General features: G+C 40.4%; 1 protein-coding gene across 1 annotated transcript; it reads left to right on the forward strand.

Moving 5' to 3' along the window:
* The first annotated feature begins 5501 nt into the window (after positions 1-5501).
* Positions 5502-6032, forward strand: LOC117294030. The gene has a single exon (XM_033776543.1). It carries the CDS (start codon positions 5502-5504, stop codon positions 6030-6032), a length of 531 nt encoding a protein of 176 aa, XP_033632434.1.
* Positions 6033-10718: the final 4686 nt, after the last annotated feature.

Raw genomic sequence — 10718 nt, forward strand, 5'->3', positions numbered from 1 at the left:
ATTCTATATATAAAAGACAATACAACAGTCTAGTATTGAGGTGTATATAGGTTTAACCCTCTCCATTTCCCCCTTTACTCACAAAATACAAACGGAACCATTTTGACACGCGGTTATAAAGGCAATGGATACCATTGGTAATTGTCAAAGTCCAGGCACTTGGTGCATCTCAACTATACATAAAATACCAACTCTGTGAAAATTTGGGTATACAGGCACTGGACACTAATGGTAATTACTCAAAATAATTATTAGCATAAAACCGTTAACTGGTGACAAGTAATGGGGAACTGTTGGTAGTATAAAACATTGTGAGAAACGGCTCCCTCTGAAGAAACCTAGTTTTCGAGAAAGATTAAGAATTTGAGGTCTCGAAATCAAGCATTTGAAATCACACAACTTCGTGTAACAAGGGTGTTTTTTCTTTAATTATTATCTCGCAACTTCGACAACCGATTTATCTCAAATTTTCACTGGTTTGTTATTTGATGCATTTGTTGAGATACTCCAAGTGAGAAGACTGGTCATAGACAATTACCGATAGTGTCCAATGTCATTAATTGGTCATTGAGTTCGAAAGCGAATAATGACCCAAAATCACCCTTGTTGGAATACTTTATGTGCTTTTAGATGCATAACAATGCTTCAGCTGAAGTCTTTTACTATTTGAGTGAGAAATCAAAAACGTTGTCACCTCAGAGGAAACCTTTTATAACAGTGTTTTTATACTACCAACAGCTCTTCATTACTCGTTACCAAGTAAGTTTTTATGCTAACAATTATTTGAGTAATTACCAGTAGTGTCCATTGCCTTTAAGCTAAAAGTTTCCAACCGTCGAGAATCGCTCCGTCTTCAGCGATCATGTTTCACGAAGCCCTAGAACTGAACTCGTGTTTCAAAGTATTGCGTTTTAAATCTGCTTGATGTAACAGGAACTCACTTGGTTATTTGATCTGTAAGAAAATATTCGATTACTCTAAAAATTAATTAGTATACCCCGGGTCAGTCGCTGGAGGCCAATGCTACCTATGGGATATCCCCGATGAGAGCAAGTATCCTTGTAATTTTAATGTCAGACAAGAGCCTCTTTAAAGGGATTTTATACCTTTCGTTTTTGCAACCGTTTGGTTGTTTAAATGTAGATGGTTTTGCAAATATTACGCCACAGCACCATCTTAACCATAACACGGTGCGTGCAATATGTAACATGAACATGTCTCATAATTCGTACGTTATGCTAGTCCCACATACCTTACAGCGCCAGGACCGTCACTACGTGACGGATATGCGCACTATATAAAAAGAAACCACTAATGTTACGTATACAATAAAATTAACCCGTGACAATTTTATCTCAAAAGTAAGTAGTTTTTTAAATATCGCCTACAATTCTGAGAGGTTGTGTCCATGCGGATGGTCTCATCTAAGTAACTGGAATACACAACCAGAGAAACCAGAAACGTTTCAAACAATTTTTGTTGTAAATTTCACCATGTGAACACTAACTTTATAAAGGACTATTTAAAGGCAGTGGACACTATTGGTAATTACTCAAAAAAATTATTACCATAAAACCTTACTTGGAAGCGAATAAAAGGGAGAGGTTGATGATATAAAACATTGTAAGAAACGGCTCCCTCTGAAGAAACGTTGTTTTCGAGAAAGAAGTAATTTTCCGCGACCTCAGATAAAGAATTTGAGGTCTCGAAATCAAGCATCTGAAAGCACACAACTTCGTGTGGCAAGGTTTTTTTTCTTTCATTATCATCTCGCAACTCGGACGACCAATTGAGTTCAAATTTTCAAATTTTAAGATACACCAAGTGAGAAGACTGGTCTTTGACAATTACCAATAGTGTCCAGGGTATTTAAAGGTTCATTCTTTTTTATAAGAAATCTTGATAATTTCCACAGGGACCGGGGTATCTATGCCATACACTGCCGTGCATTGTTCTCTCTTTTTTGATTTCCCAAGATAAGCTTTCATTATGCAATCTATATAGATAGAACTTATTGGCCAAGAACAAAGTCGTTACGGGTTACTAACACACTCGAAGGTAAAGTTTATAATTACAATACTGAATCAAAAACAGTATTGTCCATTTTTTCAACCAAAATATCTCCAGGAACTATATTAATTTCCAATTATTTTTGTGTCTGATAAAAAAATAAAAGTTAGGGCCTAGGCCTATTACACAGGATTTGTCAACCGACTGAATAGTCGTATGCATGCAGTGTCCATGTTATGTAAGATCTACCATATACAAGTAATAACAGGAAAAATGGTTCTCGTATCAGTTAACTCTCAGACTTAAAGGCAGCTTGGACACGATTGGTAATTACTCAAAATAATGGTTAGCATAAAACCTTTCTTGGTGACGAGTAATGGGGAGATTGATGGTATAAAACATTGTAAGAAACAGCTCACTCTGAAGTGGAGTAGTTTTCAAAAAAAAAAGTAATTTTCCACGAATTTGATTTCGAGACCTCAGACTTAGAATTTGAGGTCTCGAAATCAACCATCTAAACGCACACAACTTCGTGTGACAAGGGTGTTTTTTTCTTTCGTTATTATCTCGCAACTTCGATGACCGGATGAGCTCAAATTTTCACAGGTTTGTCATTTTATACATATGTTGAGATACACCAACTGTGAAGGCTAATCTTTGACAATTACCAATAGTGTCCACTGCCTTTAAACAATAATGTCATTTTATACAATTATAAAAACAAGGCGGACCAGGCTTCCGATGTGGTATCAACAGCTTTATAAATATGTACCAAAAACTAACATTATTATAATAAAACATTGCTAAAGCAGTCGTTCTTAATAGGGCCTACGTGTAGTTTTGTGTCAGACCCTCAACGAACTAAGTATCGTTTTGCACAGGCATTATGCCAATTAATTGCAGATTTTTCAAACAGTGATTCAATTACAACGCATTCTGAACACCATTTCGCGCTTGACATTGTAGCTCTGGGGCATTGTAGAATCTTTGTCAACTTTCCTTCAGGCCACCCGAGTGCATTCTATGAACAAACACTTATAATGAGAAATGCACGGCGCTAGCTTGTATTTCCGACACCAAGAGTGGTAATTACAAAATATAAAGTGGTATCGCTGTGAGGGTAAACTTTCATTAACACTGCCTGGTCTTTTATAGAAACCGAATTTCAATTTCACAGATGAATCTTTTGAAGTCAGTTGTTAAAGTGATGAGCTGAAGGGATTAATTCCCTTTCCTGAAAGAAAACGCCTACAGCTTGTTTATACAGTGACGTCATCCACACTCTGGCCTACCAAATCAGGGTATACCTTCGAACGAATTGAAAAGCTACTTCTCTTCATTAGGATATTGATACTCCCAAATCGAGATATCGCTGCGTGAACCAGGCAATCTCCCCATAAAAGAATCATTGTCCAAGTGACAGCAATTGGGCATCTGCGTTCCCAATTGGGAACATGATCAAAATGAGGAAAGCCTTGGTTGAGACAAGAAACTCACTTCATTACCATGTAATCATCAGAACTATTCCCAAATGGGGTGTTCCTTATCTCTAGTGATCGAATCATCTTATCCCAGTGAGGATTCCCAGGTTGAGAACCATAACTTGCAAACAACAGAGTCATCTCAATAGAAAGCAGTTGCTGTACGTCACGCAAGTGGGCGGCCATTTTGATTTGATCTCAACGCAAATCCTTTCAGTCAAACTGCAACTGAAGAACCTCCCACTGCATCCATTCATCTCATTTCATTTATATACATTTATTTCCATTCCAAAAGAGAATCATCATAACAACAAACAAATACAACTACAAGGGAATAATTGGAAATGTTGACATAGCTAGCCAGAGCTTGTTGCAGGTATGCCCGGACAAAAAAAACATTGACTAAAACAGGTACATACATTGTTTAGAAGCTACGATATTTAACTAAAACCCCTTTCACACGAGAGCAATTTAGCAAGGGTCCTTTGCTTAACTGAAACGTGGTTGTAAAATTTACAAAATGTACCTCGTGTAAAGGAACAACAACTGTTGCACTGTCCAAGGTCGCTTGTAAAATCTTGTCTATTTTGTCTTAATCTTGCGAGAATGTCAGGCAAGAGTCAAACCCAGCGCGACAACATTGCCATACCGATTGATGAGTCTAATCAGGTTGCGGGTCTGGTAGTGAAATGACAGCAAATGTACGATTTGTTATTGTAAAAAACAAACAGCGTGAAGTGGAGTAAAAAACAAACAGCGTGAAGTGTTAACTACAACAAACTCAAAGAACAAAGATTTGCTCGAGCTTAGCATGAAATCCTTCAACCTAAAAGCAAATGGCAGAGATGGCAATTTTTAAAATGCTGTCAAGCAGAACAACTTTCCAAACAATCTCGAAACGTAAGGAAGTTTAAGGTTTTTGGCTTACAAATTAACCAAAAAACAAAACTGAACTATGTATGTGTTTTTTACAATTTGTAATTAAATTTCAGGCTATAATTAAACTTTGACACGGTTGCTGAGGATCAAGTCCTGTCCATTGTGAAGCAGCGTCAGCGTCATCTTGTGATCTTGATCCACTCCCCACTAGACTATTGAAGCAATACTAGCTCCTGCCATCACAAAGCTCGTCAATTTAAGCCTGCAAACAGGTGAAGTTCCATCATCCCTCAAGGAAGCTCTAATAGTACCCAAGCTAAAAAAACCCGGTTTGTCTGCGGCAGAGTTTCAGAACTTTCGGCCTATCTCAAACATCCCCTTTCTCTCAAAGGTAATTGAGAAGTCGGTAATCTCGCAACTTCAATCATACCTAGAAGACAATAATCTACAGTCGCCAACGCAATCAGCATATCGGAGAAACTACAGCGTCGAGGCAGCCCTTCTCCATGTCCACAACGAGTGTCTTCGTGCGTTGGATGCACATGAAGAGGTGATCCTCGTCCTCCTGGATTTTACAGCGGCGTTTGACACCGTGGACCATGGCATACTGATCCAACGTCTCCAGGATCGCTTTGGAGTATCGGGAACTGTCCTCCAATGGATAAGGTCATACTTGTCTGGAAGAAGCCATGCTTTGAAAGTCAAAGAGTTCACTTCCAGTCAACTTCAAAGCGATACATGCAGTGTACCGCAGGGGTCCGTGATTGGCCCACTGCTGTTTACACTATATACCTCACCTATTCATGACATCATTGCGGCTCATCAATTGAAATCCATGATCTACGCCCACGATACGCAAGTCTACGTCACTTCCAAACCATCCGAACGTGCCACCTCAGTTACCAGCGTAAACGCGTGCAACAGAGACATCAGATCCTGGTCTGCTCAGAACAAACTAAAGATAAATGAGAACAAAACCTGAAGTCCTGCACCTCTCTTCCAAATTCCTTACCACGCCGTCAACACGTGCCTCCATTACTGTTGGTGAGTCTGTAACCGCTGCCAAGACCGAAGCCAGAAACCTTGGGGTAATCTTCGATGAACACGCTAGCATGAAATCCCACATAGCAAATGTCATCAATACGGAAAATCGGTCACATCCGGAACTGCCTTGACCGAAAAACCACACTCACTCTCATACATGCGTTCGTCACTTCTAGATTAGACACCTGCAACGCCCTTCTTGCGAACCTCCCGGCAAACGACATCAATAAGTTGCAACGCATCCAGAACATCGCAGCAAGAATAACTGAACGAGCTACTTCCCGGACCTCCACCACATCCATACTATCCAGTCTACACTGGCTTCCCATAAACAAGCGGACACAATTCAAAGTACTACTCCTAACCTTCAAAGCACTCCACGGCATGGCACCACAGTATATCTCTGCACTCTTCCACCCATACGCCCCATCCCGCTCCCTACGATCCCAGTCCCAGAAACTTCTCCAAGTCCCAAGAGCACACACACAACACTATGGTCAACGCGCCTTCAGTATTTCAGCACCAACCCTGTGGAATCAACTCCCATCCAACATCCGTGCTGCACCAACCCTGGACACTTTCAAGAAACTTCTAAAAACCCAACTATTTAAGAACTAATTTTGTCTTGTTTTCCCCCCTTACATAGGGGTAATGATTCAATTCCATATTTTGTATAAGTATGTGTATTTTTTCTGTTAACTATGTTTATATTTCTGTTGTAATTGTTGTTTGTTGTATGGTAAAGCGCTTAGAGATGTTTATTCATATTATGCGCTATATAAATGTAGTTTATTTATTATTATTATTATTATTATTATTATTATTATTATTAAGCTCTTCACTTATATGTTCCTTTTTTGTATGAACAAATATTTCAGCTTGTTCATACCAAAATGTTCCATTGACAAATGATAGCTCAAAAAATAATTATTAGCATAAAACCTTACTTGGTAACGAGTAATTGTGAGAAACGGCTCCCTCTGAAGTGGGGGAGCTATCGAGAAAGAAGTAATTTTCCACGAATTTGATTTCGAGACCTCAAGTTTAGAATTTGAGGTCTCGAAATCAAGCATCTGAACGCACACAACTTCATGTGACAAGGGTATTTTTCTTGCATTATTATCTCGCAACTTCGACGACCGATTGAGCTCAAATTTCCACAGGTGTGTTATTTAATGTATACGTTGAGATACAGCAAGTGAGAAGGCTGGTCTTTGACAATTACCAATAGTGTCCAGTGTGTTTAAAATAAAATAATAAAATATTAAGAAAACTAAAGTTTGTTGCCTTTTTGCAGAATTTGTTTTCCTTTCCGTCGCTACCCACAAATCATTATATAAACTCTACTTAAGATATGTCAGTTTTAATACAACAGTTGACTGGAGAATGATAAAGAAGAAACAACAAGACCGAGTAAATTTGATTCCTTTAGAAGGAGTTTAAAATGCATCACTAATTATTTCATATTCCTCAGTGACTCCTTAATCTCGATTTCATTCGAGAAACCCGAGACCCAAGAAGGAAATAAATCCCCGTGAACGAGCCCCTGATCACCAGGGAATCTTATAAGAGGATCTGTGCTTCAAGTTTAGAAAGAGAGGGGAAAAGAAAATCAATAAAGCAAAAAAAAAAAAAAAAAAAAAGTAGCGTGAGAGGCACTTGGAATTGGAGTGGTCAGCCAAACCAAATGTGACTGTGGTTGACTTTAGGGGTTTTAGATTGCGAGGATGTGTCGATGATAGTGAAAGTCAGTCACGATTGATCAAGTGGACTGGCCGTAATAATGAGGTCAAGTGAGACAGACTGGACTCTGTCTGGCTGGAATTGATAGCGTTTGACAGGTCCGATGAACGATAGTATGTGTGCGGCCAGAATGAACAAACTGACGTGAGGATTGCTTTAGAGCACCTTTCGTGCTTTAAGATTTACACTGTGCAATCCCTTTTAAGCGTCATTAAAATATTTATGTTGAAAGGATTGTACGTTTGGTGATTGGAACCCACTGTTTGTTTTACTCCTGTGTAGTTGTGCATCATAACGCTTACCTCTGAAAATGTCATTTCAAATGGTGGTAGAGTTGTTTAGATATTGCCGAAAATCTGGAGCAGTTATGTTGTTCATGCAGTAGGAGTAATTTGCTCTACCGCGCTTTTATTCAAATTTTGGGGGAATAAACCGTAACCGCAGTATTCGAAGTGAAATATTCCTTAAAGCCATTATCAAAGGCACAGAAAAAAGGGGAAAAAAGTTCACAGATTTACAAATAACATACAGGGTTTACAGAAGGTAATGGTAAAAGACTTCTCTTGAAATATTGTTCCATGAAATGTTCTACTTTTCGAGAAAACATTAAAACGATTTTAAACACATGTCAAGACACGGCGAAACGTGCGGAAACAAGGGGTGGGTTTTCCGGTTATTTTCTCCCGACTCCGATGACCGATTGAGCCTTAATTTTCACAGGTTTGTTATTTTATATATACGTTATGATACACGAAGTGTGGGCCTTGGACAATACTGTTTACCGAAAGTGTCCAATGGCTTTAAATTGCATTGCCAAAGCTGCTGTCATTACCGGACGTAACCAGAGACTTTAACCTATCACCCCCAGGGTAGATTACTTGTACAATGCTCAGAAGAAGATGAAGATTGTGGCATCTCAAAGCATAAAGTAAGGACGGCTCAAAGCAACACAACCATTGCAAAGAGATTTCAACAGCATTGCATAGGCGGTATTTTCCGCATGAGTTGTGAACACGTGCGGTGACGAGCTCAGAGATATAGTTTTTCAGAGTTGTTTAGATTTAGGAAGATGGCGCCAAAACATTTCGCAGCACCATTTACGGATTTTAAAAAATACGGCAAACTGTCGAAGCCAGATTATAAGTACATAGCGTCCGAGAAGAAAGAAGGATACTGAAAAAGTGTTCCAAACACCGTTTTCTGGTTTGAAAGTTCTTTCTTTTGGACAAGGGGGAGGGTTGAGGGGGGGCTCAGTGGGAAATGCCATGAAAGCCCTGTGAGACTGTCCTCCCGGCTGGTGAGCCACGTCTTCAGTGCGAAGACACTGTTAGCTCATCCTCAAGACTTCTGTAAGAAGCCTATCAACCAAGCCCTAATCACTGTCTCAAATCTCTCATACATATCTCTACCTACTTACAATGCGGCTGCAGCACTCTACAAGGTGTAAAAACCCAATATAAGAGGCAAGGATATTTAGCTTTACACCAAGGTAATATGAGAGTGGTAAACTGTACTTCGATTATATGAATATATTGGCCGGAGTGATGGGGTATGCTATGTTATTTACAACTCAACCGTGAGAGACATTCATGTGAGTGCGTGTGGATGTGGGTCGGGTGCGTTTGGAGGTGTGTGGGTGCGTGTGGGGGTGGGGTGCGTGTGGGGGTGGGGGTGGGGTGCGTGTGGGGGTGGGGGTGGCGTGCGTGTGGAGGTGGGTGGGGTGCGTGTGGGGGTGGGGTGCGTGTGGAGGTTGGTGGGGTGCGTGTGGGGGTGGGGTGCGTGTGGAGGTGGGTGGGGTGCACTCAATGTTCGGTACTTTCTGGATAACAAGACCAAAACAAAAAAGGAAAACATAAAAGGTCTCCATAGGGGAATTCTAAAGACCGGAATGCTCCACAATAGAGCATCTGATCAAAACGTCGAGTTGAAACCAACGGTTCTTTTCAGAACCACCCCGACTCATTAGAGATAGTCATTACATGGTGTTAACGCAAACCTTTCTATATATATATATATATATAATAAAGTTTGTGTACAAAGTCTTTGGGAAAATCTTATGTACAGGGACAATAGAAATAAAAAGATTTCTCCACAGGGATGCACATTTGAGAGTGTGTTGTTAGGGCGTCTAACCAGTTTCAACTGAGGACCTTAACATTGGGGATACGGGTGTTTTTACAGGAGAGCGTTCTCGCTTTGAATTGTGTGTACACAGCCAACATGACCTTCGCTTAAGACACTATGTCTAAACAATTGAAGAATTAAGAGACGTGGGTCATGTACGAACAGAGCGTGGATCCGTGGACCCAAAAATGTCCGGCACACAATTATTTTTTTAATGAGATATCGGCTTACATCACAAGGCCTGACGGCCACTCTAAGTGATGGCTGCACTGGTTTGGGGTGTCCACCAAAATCAGCTGTCAGTGTCAGGAACACATTGTCACCTACTGCTTGAGCTGAAACAGGGTTACCCCCTTCACAGTCCATAAGGATGTAGGAATGGGTATTTTCAACTGAGCCTGGCTGTAGAGCAGAATGACCTTTCCAACTTTTACAAAGTATGTTTTGGTTAAAGGCCTTGCTCGAGGACAAACGTGTAATGACCGGGATTCCACCCTACAATCTGCTGCTGACAACACCAGAGCTTGATTGACAATGTTGGGACTTGAAACACTGTGTGGACTTACACGTCCACACACCAAGCTCTGTGTTGCAGTCACTCTGTGGACATTACACATACGAGGAATCCTACTCCTCAACACTATAAAACCCACTGTGTGGACGTATGTAAGTTCGCGTGTTACAAGTCCCTACATTATGTGGCTCCCTTTTGCTCTTAGGTCCACACTTCGTTATAGCGTGAAAACGGTGTTTGTACGGTGTTCGAAGTGCACTGAACAAGGAGCGTCCACAAAGTGTATACAACACAGAGCTATGTGGAAGGAGGATGTGATTTCTAGGGGTGCCCTGTTTATACACTTTGTAACAATAACAACAGTGGCTTCTTACAGCGCTCAGGTTTGTCATGCAGTGACGCTCATGGCGCTTCAACATTATTATCCTTGGTCACTGGGCCTTAAATCATTCCTTAAACCATCTCAGCTCCCCGGTGGGAGTATGCAGCCTGTGCTGCGAGTTAACATCTCCGCGCTAACATTCACATAAAACATCTCTGATGCACTCACAGGTACCCATTTACCCCTGGGTGGAGAGAAGCTATGGTTTAAATGTCTTGCTCAATGACAAAAGTGTCACGACCGGGATTCGAACCCACACTCTGCTGAACAGAAACACAGAGCTTGAGTGTAATTGGATATACAAACCAACCAGGAAGGCCTAGACATTATAATTACTTCCCTTTTGTCAAAGAAAAATCTTCACATGGTTTACATCTGTCTGCTGAGGTTTACCTCAGTCGGCTCGTTAAATAATAAATAACAAACGATCCTTCAAAACTTAATTAAAAACGTCCGAACACTCTTCACACACTCAAGTACCAAATCTTAAAAACAAAACTAAAAACGAAAGATTATTAACTTTTGCAATGTTTTCCCCCCT

Source organism: Asterias rubens, chromosome 8 (genome assembly GCF_902459465.1).
Source record: "Asterias rubens chromosome 8, eAstRub1.3, whole genome shotgun sequence".
In the NCBI taxonomy this organism is placed as follows: Eukaryota; Metazoa; Echinodermata; class Asteroidea; order Forcipulatida; family Asteriidae; genus Asterias; species Asterias rubens.

Bases quoted from the DNA above. Each gene is read 5' to 3' on its own strand.
- LOC117294030 (XM_033776543.1), top strand. From the start codon at position 5,502: ATGTCATCAATACGGAAAATCGGTCACATCCGGAACTGCCTTGACCGA.